This window comes from Salmo trutta, chromosome 40 (assembly GCF_901001165.1).
Source record: "Salmo trutta chromosome 40, fSalTru1.1, whole genome shotgun sequence".
Lineage (NCBI taxonomy): Eukaryota > Metazoa > Chordata > Actinopteri > Salmoniformes > Salmonidae > Salmo > Salmo trutta.
In genome coordinates, this window is record NC_042996.1 from 2701562 (window position 1) to 2720846 (window position 19285).

The window sequence follows — 19285 nt, forward strand, 5'->3', positions numbered from 1 at the left end:
CCCTACCCTCCAACACATCCCTTTCCCATCCTCTCCTAGTAAACACACTAGTAATTCACTACTGCTGACTCCCCTTCTCCTCCCTACCCTCCAACACATCCCTTTCCCATCCTCTCCTAGTAAACACACTAGTAATTCACTACTGCTGACTCCCCTTCTCCTCCCTACCCTCCAACACATCCCTTTCCCTCCTCTCCTACTCTCCTAGTAAACACACTAGTAATTCACTACTGCTGACTCCCCTTCTCCTCCCTACCCTCCAACACATCCCTTTCCCATCCTCTCCTAGTAAACACACTAGTAATTCACTACTGCTGACTCCCCTTCTCCCCCCTACCCTCCAACACATCCCTTTCCATCCTCTCCTAGTAAACACACTAGTAATTCACTACTGCTGACTCCCCTTCTCCTCCCTACCCTCCAACACATCCCTTTCCCATCCTCTCCTAGTAAACACACTAGTAATTCACTACTGCTGACTCCCCTTCTCCTCCCTACCCTCCAACACATCCCTTTCCCATCCTCTCCTAGTAAACACACTAGTAATTCCCTACTGCTGACTCCCCTTCTCCCCCCTACCCTCCAACACATCCCTTTCCCATCCTCTCCTAGTAAACACACTAGTAATTCACTACTGCTGACTCCCCTTCTCCTCCCTACCCTCCAACACATCCCTTTCCCTCCTCTCCTAGTAAACACACTAGTAATTCACTACTGCTGACTCCCCTTCTCCTCCCTACCCTCCAACACATCCCTTTCCCATCCTCTCCTAGTAAACACACTAGTAATTCCCTACTGCTGACTCCCCTTCTCCTCCCTACCCTCCAACACATCCCTTTCCCTCCTCTCCTAGTAAACACACTAGTAATTCACTACTGCTGACTCCCCTTCTCCTCCCTACCCTCCAACACATCCCTTTCCCTCCTCTCCTAGTAAACACACTAGTAATTCACTACTGCTGACTCCCCTTCTCCTCCCTACCCTCCAACACATCCCTTTCCCATCCTCTCCTAGTAAACACACTAGTAATTCACTACTGCTGACTCCCCTTCTCCTCCCTACCCTCCAACACATCCCTTTCCCTCCTCTCCTAGTAAACACACTAGTAATTCACTACTGCTGACTCCCCTTCTCCTCCCTACCCTCCAACACATCCCTTTCCCTCCTCTCCTAGTAAACACACTAGTAATTCCCTACTGCTGACTCCCCTTCTCCTCCCTACCCTCCAACACATCCCTTTCCCATCCTCTCCTAGTAAACACACTAGTAATTCACTACTGCTGACTCCCCTTCTCCTCCCTACCCTCCAACACATCCCTTTCCCATCCTCTCCTAGTAAACACACTAGTAATTCCCTACTGGTAGATTCCCCTGACATGAAGGCTGGATAAACATAGAGATAAAGCCAAAGAGTAGGCCCAAGCTTTTTGATAAAACAACCATTTTGATCCCTTGTCTTGAATTGTGTTCAGACAGACTCCTATAGACAGGTACAGCACATGAAGGGTTTGTTTTGTCAATAGTGTGTACTCATAAGTGTGTACATTGTGTCCTCGTTAAGGGATAAGTACTAGGCTGACATGCTGTTCAGACCGCACATGCACCATCGCTCGCATGTTGATTTTGTCCACCCACACCACACGCGATCAGGACACGCATGTTGAAATATCAAAAACTCTGAATCAACGATATTAATTTGGGGACAGGTCCAAAAGCATTAAACATTTATAGTAATTTAGCTAGCTAGCTTGCTGTTGCTAGCTAATTTGTCCTGGGATATAAACATTGGGCTGTTATTTTACCTGAAAAGGTCCTCTACTCCGACAATTAAGTCACAGATAAAAGGGTCAACCGAGTCCTTTCTAGTAATCTCTCGTCCTTCAAGCTTCTTCTTTGGACTTTATATGACGGTTGGCAACCAACTTTAAGGTGCATTAACACTACCGACTGGAGTGTTAACTTCAGCTCATCTTTCAATCACCCAGCCTCTCGAGTGGTGCAGTGGTCTAAGGCACTGCATCACAGTGCTAGCTGTGCCAATAGAGAGGCTGGCTTCCGGGTTAAGTGGGCATTGTGTCAAGAAGCAGTGCGGCTTGGTTGGGTTGTGTTTCGGAGGACGCACGGCTCTAGACCTTCAACTCTCCCGTGTCTGTACGGGAGTTGCAGCGATGAGACAAGACTGTAACTACCAATTGGATACCACGAAATTGGGGAGATAAAGGGGTAAATATATATTTTTATATTTTTTAATTCTTTCAATCACCCACGTGGGTATGTGCTCCTAAAAACCAATGAGATGGCATGTGGGTATATGCTCCTAAAAACCAATGAGATGGCACGTGGGTATGTGCTCCTAAAAACCAATGAGATGGCACGTGGGTATGTGCTCCTAAAAACCAATGAGATGGCATGTGGGTATATGCTCCTCAAAACCAATGAGATGGCATGTGGGTATATGCTCCTCAAAACCAATGAGATGGCACGTGGGTATATGCTCCTCAAAACCAATGAGATGGCATGTTGGTTTTTAGGAGCACATACCCACATGCCATCTCATTGGTTTTTAGGAGCACATACCCATGAGATGGCACGTGGGTATGTGCTCCTAAAAACCAATGAGATGGCACGTGGGTATATGCTCCTCAAAACCAATGAGATGGCATGTGGGTATGTGCTCCTCAAAACCAATGAGATGGCATGTGGGTATATGCTCCTAAAAACCAATGAGATGGCATGTGGGTATGTGCTCCTAAAAACCAATGAGATGGCATGTGGGTATGTGCTCCTAAAAACCAATGAGATGGCATGTGGGTATATGCTCCTCAAAACCAATGAGATGGCATGTGGGTATATGCTCCTCAAAACCAATGAGATGGCATGTGGGTATGTGCTCCTCAAAACCAATGAGATGGCACGTGGGTATGTGCTCCTAAAAACCAATGAGATGGCACGTGGGTATGTGCTCCTAAAAACCAATGAGATGGCACGTGGGAATGTGCTCCTCAAAACCAATGAGATGGCATGTGGGTATGTGCTCCTCAAAACCAATGAGATGGCATGTGGGTATGTGCTCCTCAAAACCAATGAGATGGCATGTGGGTATATGCTCCTAAAAATCAATGAAATGGCATGTGGGTATGTGCTCCTCAAAACCAATGAGATGGCATGTGGGTATATGCTCCTCAAAACCAATGAGATGGCATGTGGGTATGTGCTCCTCAAAACCAATGAGATGGCATGTGGGTATATGCTCCTCAAAACCAATGAGATGGCATGTGGGTATGTGCTCCTAAAAACCAATGAGATGGCATGTGGGTATATGCTCCTAAAAAAACTATGAGGAGATGGGAGAGGCAGGACAAACAAAAGCAAGTTCTATTTTAGCGCCTGGCTACGCAGACACGCATGAGCAGTGTGGCTGCAATGATTAACATGTATGTGTAAATGTATTTTGTGACGTGAGCGGTGTGGTCAGCATGTTAGCAGTTTCCGCGGGTTCCTTTAACTTCATCAAATCAACTGATGTCTGTGTTGTATTAGACTCTGTCAAAGCCTTGTTTTGAAATTGTGATCCAAAATGGCTATCGGTTGCTACCCAACACACTACAATACTTCCTTTCTGAGAGCAACACTTCTTGTGATATGCTGGGGACTCACTGAATCTGCCCTTGCATGTTCTGCAGAGCTTAAAATAACCTTGAGTTTGATTTAACCCTTTGGGGGTGGGTCACTACGCCACTAATAGGATCCCAGCCTACTCTGTCAGGATCCACAGCCAGCTGCTGCTGTGTGTCAGAACATGATGGCTCTCTCTGTTTGAATCACTCTCTCTCTCTCTTTTTCTCCCTCTTCCTTTCTCTTTTGCTGCTTTTCTCTTCTCTAGCCCCCTCGCTCTCACTTCTCTAGCCCCCTCGCTCTCACTTCTCTAGCCCCCTCGCTCTCACTTCTCTAGCCCCCTCGCTCTCACTTCTCTAGCCCCCTCGCTCTCACTTCTCTAGCCCCCTCGCTTTCACTTCTCTAGCCCCCTCGCTCTCACTTCTCTAGCCCCCTCGCTCTCACTTCTCTAGCCCCCTCGCTCTCACTTCTCTAGCCCCCTCGCTCTCACTTCTCTAGCCCCCTCGCTCTCACTTTTCTAGCCCCCTCGCTCTCACTTTTCTAGCCCCCTCGCTCTCACTTCTCTAGCCCCCTCGCTCTCACTTCTCCAGCATTCTCCCCCCCTCAGCCAGCAGTGGGTAATCTCTCTGTGATGAATCTAGCTCTAATGTACTAGAGTGGGATGTAGACTAAAATCTCTGGATGATGTGAGATGGGATAACATGACCCCATGCTGTGCTGAGTGGTAACGGGAGATGGGGGATAACATGACCCCACGCTGTACTGAGTGGTAACGGGAGATGGGGGATAACATGACCCCATGTTGTACTGAGTGGTAACGGGAGATGGGGGAATAACATGACCCCATGCTGTACTGAGTGGTAACGGGAGATGGGGGATAACATGACCCCATGCTGTACTGAGTGGTAACGGGAGATGGGGGGGATAACATGACCCCATGCTGTACTGAGTGGTAACGGCAGATGGGGGGGATAACATGACCCCATGCTGTACTGAGTGGTAACGGGAGATGGGGGGGGGATAACATGACCCCATGCTGTACTGAGTGGTAACGGCAGATGGGGGGGATAACATGACCCCATGCTGTACTGAGTGGTAACGGCAGATGGGGGGGATAACATGACCCCATGCTGTACTGAGTGGTAACGGCAGATGGGGGGGATAACATGACCCCATGCTGTACTGAGTGGTAACGGCAGATGGGGGGGATAACATGACCCCATGCTGTACTGAGTGGTAACGGCAGATGGGGGGGATAACATGACCCCATGCTGTACTGAGTGGTAACGGGAGATGGGGGGGATAACATGACCCCATGCTGTACTGAGTGGTAACGGGAGATGGGGGGGATAACATGACCCCATGCTGTACTGAGTGGTAACGGGAGATGGGGGGGATAACATGACCCCACGCTGTACTGAGTGGTAACGGGAGATGGGGGATAACATGACCCCATGTTGTACTGAGTGGTAACGGGAGATGGGGGGATAACATGACCCCATGCTGTACTGAGTGGTAACGGGAGATGGGGGATAACATGACCCCATCCCAAATGGGGGGGATAACATGACCCCATTTGGGATGAAATCCTCAGTGATTACTGTAATTAACTTGGTGTATCTGGAGTCGTGGGCATTAAATGGCCAGAAGAGGAGAGATCCACCTGAAGACTGGCAGATTATCCAACGTCTCTTTGGTATAGAATTTAAATGGGTGTCACACTCCAAATGAGGGAGTCAAACACTTGAGAAACACAAGCCTAGTCCCAGATCTGTATGTGCCACTCTTGATTCAGCCACCAGCTCTGACTGTTGTTCAACATGTCATGTATGGCAGGACAACAATAGCACCAGGACTATTGGCTAAAGATACAGATTATGGACCAGGCTAGAGATTGGCAAATCTCATAACCCCTTTACATAACAGGTAAAAGACAATGCCACACAAAGCAACAGAACACCAGTTGTTGAAAGCATTTGATTCTCACTCTATTGAAACGTGTTGTAGATCTGCAGAGCTTGACTTATGGGGCGGCAGGTAGCCTAGTGGTTAGAGTGTTGGGCCAGTAAACGAAAGGTTGCTAGGTCGAATCCCTGAGCTGACAAGGTAAAAATCTGTTGTTTTGTCCCTGAACAAGGCAGTTAACCCACTGTTCCTAGGCCGTCATTGAAAATAAGAATTTGTTCTTAACTGCCTGGTTAAATAAAGGTAAAAAAAGTGTGTGTGTGCTGTAAACTGCTCCCAGCCCCCAGATGACAACAGTAGCAGTGTGATAAAAGGCCAGGTTGACAACAGTAGCAGTGTGATAAAAGGCCAGGTTGACAACAGTAGCAGTGTGGTAAAAGGCCAGGTTGACAACAGTAGCAGTGTGGTAAAAGGCCAGGTTGACAACAGTAGCAGTGTGGTAAAAGGCCAGGTTGACAACAGTAGCAGTGTGGTAAAAGGCCAGGTTGACAACAGTAGCAGTGTGGTAAAAGGCCAGGTTGACAACAGTAGCAGTGTGGTAAAAGGCCAGGTTGACAACAGTAGCAGTGTGGTAAAAGGCCAGGTTGACAACAGTAGCAGTGTGGTAAAAGGCCAGGTTGACAACAGTAGCAGTGTGATAAAAGGCCAGGTTGACAACAGTAGCAGTGTGGTAAAAGGCCAGGTTGACAACAGTAGCAGTGTGATAAAAGGCCAGGTTGACAACAGTAGCAGTGTGGTAAAAGGCCAGGTTGACAACAGTAGCAGTGTGATAAAAGGCCAGGTTGACAACAGTAGCAGTGTGATAAAAGGCCAGGCTGACAACAGTAGCAGTGTGGTAAAAGGCCAGGTTGACAACAGTAGCAGTGTGGTAAAAGGCCAGGTTGACAACAGTAGCAGTGTGGTAAAAGGCCAGGTTGACAACAGTAGCAGTGTGGTAAAAGGCCAGGTTGACAACAGTAGCAGTGTGGTAAAAGGCCAGGTTGACAACAGTAGCAGTGTGGTAAAAGGCCAGGTTGACAACAGTAGCAGTGTGGTAAAAGGCCAGGTTGACAACAGTAGCAGTGTGGTAAAAGGCCAGGTTGCCAACAGTAGCAGTGTGGTAAAAGGCCAGGTTGACAACAGTAGCAGTGTGGTAAAAGGCCAGGTTGACAACAGTAGCAGTGTGGTAAAAGGCCAGGTTGACAACAGTAGCAGTGTGATAAAAGGCCAGGTTGACAACAGTAGCAGTGTGGTAAAAGGCCAGGTTGACAACAGTAGCAGTGTGGTAAAAGGCCAGGTTGACAACAGTAGCAGTGTGGTAAAAGGCCAGGTTGACAACAGTAGCAGTGTGGTAAAAGGCCAGGTTGACAACAGTAGCAGTGTGATAAAAGGCCAGGTTGACAACAGTAGCAGTGTGGTAAAAGGCCAGGTTGACAACAGTAGCAGTGTGGTAAAACCAGTTGTCTCTGGGTCTTACTGTCTTTTCCTGTCTGTACTGTATCATGTTGACTAGTGAGAGGGTGTGTGTGTTTTGAAAACTGGAGTCTGATCTGATGGCCCTGGTGTTTGGGCTCCCTTTCCTGGAGAATGGTGACACTAGAGATAATAAGAGAGGGGGTGGGGGTGCTATTATCTGTTTGGGTGGATGGGCAACACGTCTGGATCAGCAGAGGTGTGTGGGTGGCATGGCGCACGTGTGGATATGAAGGAAACGTAATAATCCAGCTAGTTGTTGACGTTGATTTCATCGACGTACTGACAGATCAGAGGGTAGTCGAGGAAAGCCTCCGTGGATTTTGTTCCCTTTGATTGGTTATCATTACCTCTTACAAGCTATTCTCTTCTCATTGAGCGCGAGAGACGGAGGAGAGCGAGGTCTGGTTAGCTGACAATGATGCACACGCTTAAATGGGGGGGGGGCGGCTGTGTTATGGTTTTGGATGGTCAAATAGCTACAATGACAACAAGAAGCTACCGAGCGGAGAATCATAGGTGGCTCGTTTCAGCTCGTTCCATCTTATTCTTCATATCATGTCTTGTATGTCACCTTTACGCTAATATGGCTAAAATTTGTTAGTTAACAAACCAACTGTAACAAAGTGTTTGACAGACAAAAAGTGCTCATTTTGCAAATGTATTTGTTTTCAATAAACAATGGAGACGAAATATTTATTTTATTTAACTACGCAAGTTAAGAACAAGTTATTATTTACAACGACGGCCTAGGAACAGTGGGTGAACTGCCTTGTTCAGATGCAGAACGACAGATGTTTACCTTGTCAGCTCGGGGATTCGATCCAGCAACCTTTCGGTCCAACGCTCTAACCACTAGGCTGCCTGCCGCCCCAAATATGTTGTCAGCAACCCGTCAGTTTTGGCCCATAGTTGCGCACGTGTCAGTTTTGTTGCTAAACGACCAACCCGTTTATAGTGTTCTCAACTCCCTTGTGAGGAAGCTTGTGGTGACATTCCACAGAGAAAGCGTTTCCCCATCAGCAGGTGCATTATCATATTAATGAGTTGGAACATTTGTGTGACCCAAAACAAAGAGAAATGAGAGATTGTATTATTTATTTAGCTGCAGCCACCTCCGCTAGCATTTCAGGTTGTTTTGTCATTCAAATCCAGTGTGTCCATTTATCCTTAACCTCCTTCAACACAGCATTGAGAGCAAGCACGAAGTCACGATCCTCAGCGGACTCAATGAATTTGTAGTGAAGTTTTATGGACAACAAGGAAGTAAGTGTCTTATATTATGGAAATGTTTCTGTCCTATTTACCTATTAACTGCCTTCTGTTCAAGATGCCATTTTGAAGTCCCGCCCCTAATCAAATAACTTCAGACATTCTCCATCGTTAAAGTGATCGCCTAGTTCATTAACATTAATCCCGGACTAAACCACTGAGGTCTGAAAGCGTCAAACGTTGACTTTGAAGTGAAAAACCACTATCACAGGTTTCAAGTATTTGTTCATGTCATGAATCACTATCATGTCTGAAGTTTACTCATAAGAGTACCACAACAGAGATTCAGTTATGATGGTCCTGTTGGACTGAAGCCCTCAGCTACCACAGGAATGTCCGCTTCCTGGTCTGAATGCTGAGTGAAGTTCGAGGGCAGGGTGTAAAATGGATTGGAACGTGGCCTGTACAGAAGCTGTAGGTGGAGATGCTTCTCACCATGTTTTTCACAACGTCTGTAGCACCAAACCCTCCCCTGATTGCACAGCAATAAAGAGAGGAAGTTTGTGTGTGGTTATGATGCAGACAACAGCATTCTGGGAAATGACTCTTTGGAGTGTGTTCACTAGTGTGTTTTCTCTGTGTGTGTGTGTGTGTGTGCGTGTGTGTGCATGTGCTGTCCCGTTCCAGTTCGGCACGACCCTCTGGTTCCACACCAGGTATTCTGGTAGTTCATGACACACACAAGCCCTCTCCATTGGGACCCAGTCATGGGATATCTTTATATTATGGAGATTGATCTGGAAGTCAAGAGCTCTTCGCTGCCTATGGCTAAAATACATTACTGTGTAGACTCAAAGGAAAATCAACGCCTGCTCATTTTACCTCCACGCTGGCTGTTGATGTCAGTGGTATAGAGAAGACTGTTGATGTCAGTGGTGTAGAGAAGACTGTTGATGTCAGTGGTATAGAGAAGACTGTTGATGTCAGTGGTGTAGAGAAGACTGTTGATGTCAGTGGTATAGAGAAGACTGTTGATGTCAGTGGTATAGAGAAGACTGTTGATGTCAGTGGTATAGAGAAGACTGTTGATGTCAGTGGTGTAGAAGACTGTTGATGTCAGTGGTATAGAGAAGACTGTTGATGTCAGTGGTATAGAGAAGACTGTTGATGTCAGTGGTGTAGAAGACTGTTGATGTCAGTGGTGTAGAGTAGACTGTTGATGTCAGTGGTGTAGAGACGACTGTTGATGTCAGTGGTGTAGAAGACTGTTGATGTCAGTGGTATAGAGAAGACTGTTGATGTCAGTGGTGTAGAGAAGACTGTTGATGTCAGTGGTGTAGAGTAGACTGTTGATGTCAGTGGTGTAGAGTAGACTGTTGATGTCAGTGGTGTAGAGTAGACTGTTGATGTCAGTGGTGTAGAGTAGACTGTTGATGTCAGTGGTGTAGAGTAGACTGTTGATGTCAGTGGTGTAGAGTAGACTGTTGATGTCAGTGGTGTAGAGTAGACTGTTGATGTCAGTGGTGTAGAGTAGACTGTTGATGTCAGTGGTGTAGAGTAGACTGTTGATGTCAGTGGTGTAGAGAAGACTGTTGATGTCAGTGGTGTAGAGTAGACTGTTGATGTCTGTGGTATAGAGAAGACTGTTGATGTCAGTGGTGTAGAGAAGACTGTTGATGTCAGTGGTGTAGAGTAGACTGTTGATGTCAGTGGTGTAGAGACGACTGTTGATGTCAGTGGTGTAGAGACGACTGTTGATGTCTGTGGTGTAGAGACGACTGTTGATGTCTGTGGTGTAGAGACGACTGTTGATGTCTGTGGTGTAGAGTAGACTGTTGATGTCTGTGGTGTAGAGTAGACTGTTGATGTCTGTGGTGTAGAGACGACTGTTGATGTCTGTGGTGTAGAGACGACTGTTGATGTCTGTGGTGTAGAGACGACTGCTCCTCTGACCATTGTGAAGGGCTACAGCCTTGCGGTGTCAAGTCCATAGGGTTTCTATGGTTCAGTCTCTCTGCTGTAATCCCTGTACTCATATTAAGTATCTCCCTCAGTGATGTCATTAGTATATAAGCCTACCAGACCTGGGTTGAGGTACTATTTCAGATCTTACTTTCACATGCATTCAAAGTATTCACATATCTTATATTTGAAAAGACAAGTTGTTGAATATTTTAATGTATTTGGAAATACACTTGGAAAGTAGTTGATATACTAAAATACACTCACATGTATTTGAAAATGCTGTCAACTTTTTTTATTATTTTTACAAATAACCATTAAAATACTCAAAAGTACTTGTTTTGGGCTGTGCATTTGAAAATACTCAAATACAAAGTTTTTTTACAAAATTTTAAATACCAGATACTGTGAACCTAGGACTGAATCCTACATGTCTATGTACATGCATAGAGAAAAGGCACCGCACATCGCAATCTATGTTCCTAATGTGGTTTATTGGTGAAAATGTTGGTCACCAATCAACCACATGGCAGCATAGGTCTAGATTGCGACCTGCAGAGTCTCGTAGGTCTAGATTGCGACCTGCAGAGTCTCTAATTCTACTTTTTACCATTTTGATGTCCAGTAGCTGCTCAAAGACACTGGATGTGCATATGTGATCTTTTCTTGTGGCATGTCTGTTATCTCCCTTCTCTCTGTGTCTCCTCCCATCCAGCAGCGTATGAGGGGGGCGTATGGAAGGTGCGAGTAGATCTACCGGATAAATACCCTTTCAAATCCCCATCAATAGGTAGGGGAGGCATTGAGCCGGTGGGGGTTCATTTCTCAGTTGACACACACACAAAATATATAGATATGTGTTGTTATTGTCACAAACACGGGATAGGTGCAGTTTTACAGGGTCAGCCATTGTAGTACGGCTCGCTCTTACTAGAAGTAACCCGTAACATCTATACTTGACTTGCGTGTTGTTTTTCTCTTTCGTTTGCAGGATTCATGAATAAAATCTTCCATCCCAACATCGATGAAGCGTAAGTTGATCACGACTTCTGATTTCAAAGGAACACTGAAATAGTAGAGGGTGCTCTCTCATGAGACTCATCACCTTGTCTTGTGTTGCTGGAACCAATGGCAGCAGGGAGCTTTTCTAACCACATCTATCTTAAATCACCAGCCCTGACTTTAACCCTGGCCCTGACCTTAACCCTGGCCCTGACCTTAACCCTGGCCCTGACCTTAACCCTGGCCCTGACCTTAACCCTGGCCCTGACCTTAACCCTGACCCTGACCTTAACCCTGACCCTGACCTTAACCCTGGCCCTGACCTTAACCCTGGCCCTGACCTTAACCCTGGCCCTGACCTTAACCCTGGCCCTGACCTTAACCCTAACCTGTAAATAAGAACGAATAGCTAATGAGCTTGCGCAAGCATCTAGTGATGACCCCACCTGCATACCCATCTCTAAGGTCCTATAGCGTAATATAATTCAATTTCATTTCATTTCCATTCAAGGACATCAGTGGGTTGTTTGCCTTGTCTCCCAGATCAAATGGTGAGAGGGGTCATTGGAGGATCTAAAGCACATAACAACAGTCTGATCCTCTACGTTAACTGACCATAATAATCTGACGTGAATACAAAACATCAAAACACTCATGATGAAAACACTGCCTCGAGCATTTCAGTGGGTCATTTTTAAGGAATGTATTCCCCTCTGCCACCAACGTCACTTTGGGGCGCTCCTCGTGTTGTGTAGAGAGGAAGTGTCTAAGAGAGCCTCCTCCTTAACCCCCTCTCTTCTCCTCTCATCTCCAGGTCAGGAACAGTGTGTTTAGATGTCATCAACCAGACGTGGACAGCCCTTTACGGTGAGTGGGGTGGCTCAGAGCTTGGATGTTTTGGAGGTGTGTGTGTGAATTTGTGTGTTTGTCTATGCGTGTGTGAGACACGGGCACATGGGCCACGGCTCCCCTGTCCAGTGTAAAAGAAAACAAAACCATGACCGCTGGCGTCACTGGAGAAACAAGTGTAAAAAGTGTTGGTTGTGGCTTCATGTAGGAGCGCAGCACGGTCAGTTCTCCTGTAATCCTCTTACTGGTGCTAGAAGGCTAACAAGGTAATACCCTGAGCCAGCAAAGTCAGAAAACAGACAGCCTAGCTGCTTCTCCTGACACTAATAATAAACAACTCTTCAGCTGAGAGAACAAAACCGCACTGGTTGTCTGTCTGTCTGTCCCCCCTTCATATCGCAATGAATTCCTCAGTAATAATGACCAGTTTCTCGGTCTGCAGGTTTTTTCACCCCATCTTTGTACTTGACTGATGAATTAAGGTCACTAATTAGTAAGGAACTCCCCTCACCTGGTTGTGTAGGTCTTAACTGAAAGGAGAAACCAAAAACCAGCCGAAACTGCCTCCCCACCCCCCTGCTCGACAAGGTTAAGACAGCGGCACACTGGTGTAAATGACCTTGTGATTATCCACAACAGATGTTTCATTAGCCTTCACTATTTACTTTCACTGAGTTTTCACATTAACCCATACGGGACGCCAAACATTGCTGACCTCTGCACTTATAGAAACTGAAGGTTTTAATCAATATGGAACAGAATGGATTTCTTATCAGAAGATTATTGGAAGTTCTGAAGCATCCTGGTTCATTCCACACAGGGTTCGTTCTGTGTGTGTTTTGGACCGCGACTTTGTTGTTCGAGATGAGTCACTCAAGTTGATTAGCTAATATGTTTGATTTGGCTATTGTGGACTTCCAGCAGTGTAATGGACTTTGAGAGCTCTAACAAATTAGATTTCCAGAACTGTAGTGAAGGGCTTGGGACAAAAACAAGCCAATCAATGAAGCGTTGTCTACTCTAGGCCTTGGTCCTGATTGTGGGTAGGGAACATACACTTGATTTGATGTCTAAAACACTGGGTTACAGTCAGTCTACAGTTTTACCCAGTAATGTATTTTCTCGTCATATTTGTACTTAAGCAATAGTGACACCCAGTCAATGTATATAAACCCTGGATTGCTGATGCTGTGTATTGGCCATTGAGAGGCTTTGAAGCCACCGGTCAGCCATATTGGCACTCCCCAGTAGGAGCAGTCCTCCATAAGAATGAGTGGAAATCTACAGTATTTATATTAAATGTTTCAAGGACAAGATTACATGTATTTAAGTATTTTGTTGTTGTCGTGGGGACAATTAATAATCAAAAAAATATATATACTTTAAGTGAGAAATTATATATTTTTATTATGTTTAGCTCACATAATATAATTAAGTCTGTAATAATAGAGTAAACGTGGTAAAAACAAATGTAGACATTAAAAAATGCATTTCTATCTTCCAATGGTGGGGGAGTTCCAAGATGGAGGTGTTTGGCTTCAAAACAGCACCCCCTAGGGGTCATTTAGTGTGTATATATAAATCATTGCACCCAGTAGACATCTGCAGCATTGCCCATTTTCCATTGAGTGCTAATTTTCTTGCAGAAACAAAGCAAGGCCTGCAACCATATGTCTAGTGGAAGGTCTGGCAGGATGATTTATTTTATTTTTACATAAAGCCCAATCCTAAAATGATTGGATAGGTGTAAGCAAGGGTTCTATTACATAACCATCACCTATCCAGTTATGTCAGAATTTTTTTTTTTTTTAAGAATGCTTTAATTGTAAAAGAGTCAATATTTTAGCAAAGTCATATGTATGTTCATTGTGCCCTGTTTTATCGATAACATTCTGTTCTGTCTCTCGCTGCCTCTCTCGTCCACTCCCACAGATCTCACCAATATCTTTGAGTCGTTCCTGCCTCAGCTGCTGGCATACCCCAACCCCATCGACCCGCTGAACGGAGACGCGGCCGCCATGTACCTCCACCGACCAGAGGAGTACAAACAGAAAATCAAAGGTACGCTTCTCTCCCTACGCCTTGCTTTCTCAGTGTTGTCTGTCTCAAGGGAATTCAGAAGTGCAGATGTTCATTTCAAACGTTGCGTAATGGGTCCATGTAGAATCAGGAGGCTCACTAATGAAATTAATACTGTTGGTCAATAATATACTTTGACATACAGCAGCTACATTTTTGTTTTGTTTGTGCATTTTTTTATTTTTTATTACTATTTGATCATGTGAAGTAGATGCCCCTGCCTTAAGCCATAGTCTACCCTTTTGTTCAGATTTGATATAGTAAAGTGTCTTGTCTGTCACTCCTGGCTGATGCTTTGTTCCCCTGTTTAAAGCGCATGTCTGCTCCCTGGCTCGGAGCTCTTAGCCAACGAGGTTGAGTCTTACTGACCCTGCTGCCTTGCTCTCCACAGAGTACATCCAGAAATATGCAACAGAGGAGGCTCTCAAGGAGCAGGAGGAGGGCCAGGGCGACTCCTCATCAGAAAGCTCCATGTCGGATTTCTCTGAAGACGAAGCCCAGGATATGGAGTTGTAGTGCTGGGAGACAACTCCCCTTTAAAACCACAGACTGTATGATTTCCTAACCATGAGAAAGCAGACATCATATTCATATAAGTTGATTTTTTTATAATATTATTATTATTATTATTATTATTATTATTATTATTATAATTATTATTGCTAAAACAAGGATTTTTGTGGATATCAAGCCTCGGCGTATATCACACACCACCCGCTTTGTGTTTTTACCATGTCCCAGTCGCTTTCTCCTCCTTCAATCCCTGTAAAGGTGCGTTGGACTTAGCGGTAGCAGTCCCCACATTCCACCGGTAGTTGGAATGTCCCCTTTGACCCGGTGACCTTCAGCCTTACCCTCACTGCACCAACTACCGGACAAAATGGAGACTAGCTCTATAGGCTGGGCTGAGTGGGAGGTGGGCACCGGGGGATTTCCCTTCTCTTTATCTCATGAATGTGTTGAAGAAGAGGAACTAGAGAGTTAGGTCATATTCATGGTCATGGCAATTATGGTCCAGGTCTTCAGCCGAATTCGTACCTGTCTGGATTTGATTTTTGTTTGAATGGTAAAGTTGGATTTGAATTGGATACATCACCCTGCCGGCGTTGGCTGTCGACTTGTCCTGCTAGACAGGTGATTGGGTATTTTAAAGTAATATGAAAGAGGGGAATTGCAGCTTCAATAACTATTTTCTTTCACCAATGTTGTTTTTCTAGTGTTCATTTGTGCTTTTCATTTGGCTGGGGTTAGGAGCTGCCTATGGGGTGTGTGTGTGTGTGTGTGTGTGCAGCACCTAGCTTGTACAGTGATACTTCACCTTTCTCATTAGAGCCTTATGAACCCAACCAGCACGTCAATCAAAGCGCTTACATCTCTCTGAGCCTGTCCGAGCTGGTGTGGCTGTCAGACTACCTGTACCCCTTTAGAAAAGTACATCACTTCCTGGAACGCCATAGGTATTATGTATCCACTGAAGTTTGTTAGGGGTGAATAATGTCCAGAATGAGGGATTGAACGCTGATGTGTTGGAAAGTGAGGTAGAAGTGGCCGACCGTACCTCACCGGCCACAGCACAGACGCCCAACAAATTCTCCTCCACTCTGTTTTTGTAAAAAAGTTACAGGAGCGTAGAAAAAAATTGCAAGAAGCATTTTTGTAAAAAAAAGAAAAGCACAAGGTTTTATTTCCTACAAACTCCTCCCTCCTAGATGATTTGGACCTTGTTTATTTTGGTGGCAAAGACAGGATTTTTTTGGGTTTGGGGGGGGGGCATCATTCTGTACAGTTTGGGCATGATCCAGAAGTGACGTTGTGTTGGTCTGTATTGCGCTAGGCTAGTGTAGGGCTCAACTAAAGTAGTACTGCTTGTGTGGCTACTGTCTGAAGTATTGAGTTGCGTTGTGTACAAGGCTTAGTGATTTACCTGGGTTACCCTACACTCTTAGATGGGGGAAATGCAGGGGGGATATCTGCAGGTCTTTTTTTGCTAACATTGTTGAAATGACCAACTTTGCCTATTGCTCGCGCTAAACTATGATATGTGTTTTTGACTTGATGTAGCGATAGTTAGTTTACTGGGCGGTGTCTTCAACTAAAGATATGAGTATATTTCAGAGTTAGCTTGTTTCAGGCAATTGATAAGTAAAACAACAATAGCTGATTTTAAGTTTGAAGGTAATGTCCATTGTAGGGTTTACATCAGATATTCCATGGATCTATACCTGCTGGTCCCCTTCAGAGATGTACAGATCAACGTGAGAGTGATTCCAGACAATGGCAATGAATTGACTGGTGGAGAAACTAGACTGAATGTATGATAGTCTGTGCAAAACAAAAGCATTGGGCCTGATGAAAGTATCAGACACTGCGCAGTGTGATCAAGGCCACATTGGGATAGAGTTTGGATGGGAGACCACGTTTTTCTTTGTTTTTAATTTCAGTGTTCCCTAAAAGCTTGACTGTTCAAGGCTCCTGGATAAAGATGGTCAAATATGGATTGGGTTCCAATCAGGAAAGTGGGTTTGGGGTTCCCATGTTTCCTCACAGGCCAAATGGAGCCTGCAAAAACTGAATGATGTCACAAGGATACGCAGCAGAGTACCTTGCAATTGGCTCCTGCCGTTTCCTGAGCTGCCTATATTTATTCACTCTATATTGAAACCTTCGCTTTTCTTTCTCGTTTTTAATCAAATCATTTACGGGCACCGCTGTTAAAACAAAGGTGTATGTACTTAGGCTTCAGCCAAATTGTGTCATGCTGAAGAGAATTAGAACTTGAATTTTTTTTCTATTTTAAGTATTCAGTTTGGATTTAATTATATATTTTTTTCTTTCTTTTTTTCACATTTATGCAGTATTGTACCAAAGTGAAAAATAAGTCCCATCAGAATAAGTGGAGAAAGGCAATGGAGGCCATTTTGTGTTTTGGACACTTGCGTAGGGGAGCAAATGTGATATTTCGGTATTTTTAAAGAGAGTGCTCTTGTGTTGTCCTTGTTTTAACTATGGTTTTGGTTTTCAAGCAGAAGTGTTGATGTTCCCACAAACAGGGCGATCCAAAGACGACATGTACTCAGCTGTGGTCTGTTGCTATGGTAAACATTGTTTTCTTTCACTCCTTTTTATTCCCCCCAAACTAATTCAATGATGAGAGGACTATTTATAACCTTTTGTTTTTCTGTTTGTTTTTAATTCCCAAATTGAGGACTCAATGACTCTTACAATCCAAAAATCTCCAATAAACATGAGTGTGCTTCTGTTGCAACTTTGATTCAAAATTTATTTTTGAAAAGATTGTGAAAAAGTTTCACTACTTGATTAGATTTTTAGCCCCTCGCTCTCTTAAATACATTAGACCATAGGTGTACCAATGTGAGATCTAATTTCCCCCAACACACTATCAACACTGACCCAATGTGAGATCTAATTTCCCCCAACACACTATCAACACTGACCCAATGTGAGATCTAATTTCCCCCAACACACTATCAACACTGACCCAATGTGAGATCTAATTTCCCCCAACACACTATCAACACTGACCCAAGTCAACCTGTTCCAAGTAATATCGAGGTGGGAGGGGGCCAAACCAATTACTGTAGTAAAGGTTAGTGTTACTAAGAGATAGTGGTACATAGCCCCCCACACACACACACACACACACACACACACACACACACCCCCAACCACACTTTGTGCATAGTGAAGTCAGTACTGAGGGACTCAGCTGGTGGCTTCTGTCCAGACTATTACATTAGAGGTGAAAGTAGAGGCCTGGCTTCCATCTGCACCATTGGCGCGCCCCCCCCCAGTCCTGTTTCGTGACGTCACCCCTGACCCCTGTGTTGACTGTACTGTACCTCTCCCATGCACTTGTCTTGCATGCATCTGGTGTGGAGGGGCTCGATTCATCATGTGCACCTCACGTTCTGTCTTTGTGCTTCTCCAGAGTGGAACGCACCACACCCAGACACAGTCCTACTGCTTTCACTACAGGGGACATTGGGCAACACAACATGGAAAATTGCTTAACAAAAAACATTTATAGGAACTGTATTTGGTACCTGTCTACTACTTAAGTCAGGGGTGTTTTATTTATTTTTATCTGTCCTTGGTCTTATGTGAATTTCAGTCCTCTTCCCCCCCCCTCGTCCCTCATCCCCTCTCTCTCTTCTACATTTTCTCCTCTCCGTTTACTCTGCATTGTGAAGTGGGCATGCTTGTCACAAGACAGACGCTCTCTATCAGAGGAGGCTGCTGGGAGGAGCTTAAGGAGGATGGGCTCATTGTAATGGCTGGAATGGAATAAATGGAACGGTATCGAACACATGGAAACCACAACTCTGTTCCATTTCTAACATTCCAGCCATTACAATGAGCCCATCCTCCTATATCTCCTCCCGGCAGCCTCCACTGCTCTCTGTCTACAGGATTATAACCTCATAAATAGTTGTGTATAAATAAACTGTAAGTTCTTTTTTTTAATAAAACATTAACTGTGTATAAACTGTCAGTGTGTTTCAGTTTGGGGATTTTCCTCATCTAGCCCAGTATTTATAACACTGTTCCCAGAGTACATGTTTTTGTGTATAGTAGTAGTTTTCCCCCCTCATGGTGTAGTGAACTGTGTATATGTATGCACATTAAGCTGAAACCAACTGTTGTAGATAAGGTTAAAGTTCAATTTAGAGAATTATTAGTCCCTTTATGAACGGTTATTGAGTTGATCTGCCTTGACTCAAAGTAGAGTTTTTAGATAACTGTAATGAACCAGAGTTAGAGCCCTGCCTTACACTTTTAATGGTTGTCATGCTGTTTATTACCGCTAGATGGCAGCCTCTCACTACAGTCCACTCTCTCACTACAGTCCTCTCTCTCACTACAGTCCTCTCTCTCACTACAGTCCTCTCTCTCACTACAGTCCTCTCTCACTACAGTCCTCTCTCACTACAGTCCTCACTCTCACTACAGTCCTCTCTCTCACTACAGTCCTCTCTCTCACTACAGTCCACTCTCTCACTACAGTCCACTCTCTCACTACAGTCCACTCTCTCACTACAGTCCTCTCTCTCACTACAGTCCTCTCTCTCACTACAGTCCTCTCTCTCACTACAGTCCTCTCTCTCACTACAGTCCTCTCTCTCACTAC

The 19285-nt window shown here is 44.8% G+C and overlaps 1 protein-coding gene across 2 annotated transcripts in view; it reads left to right on the plus strand.

Moving 5' to 3' along the window:
• ube2h (ubiquitin-conjugating enzyme E2H (UBC8 homolog, yeast)) overlaps nt 1-18637 on the plus strand; it is a 38282-nt gene extending 19645 nt beyond the window's left edge. Inside the window, exons 2-7 of one of the 2 annotated variants that reach the window (XM_029742416.1) lie at nt 8222-8298; nt 10922-10996; nt 11198-11237; nt 12023-12075; nt 13990-14118; nt 14528-18637. In XM_029742416.1, the coding sequence (XP_029598276.1) occupies nt 8222-8298; nt 10922-10996; nt 11198-11237; nt 12023-12075; nt 13990-14118; nt 14528-14652 (499 nt within the window). In that variant the 3' untranslated portion in view covers nt 14653-18637. The remainder of the gene's footprint in view (nt 1-8221; nt 8299-10921; nt 10997-11197; nt 11238-12022; nt 12076-13989; nt 14119-14527) is intronic. The other variant, XM_029742417.1, reaches the window with a different exon arrangement.
• The last annotated feature ends 648 nt before the right edge of the window (nt 18638-19285 follow it).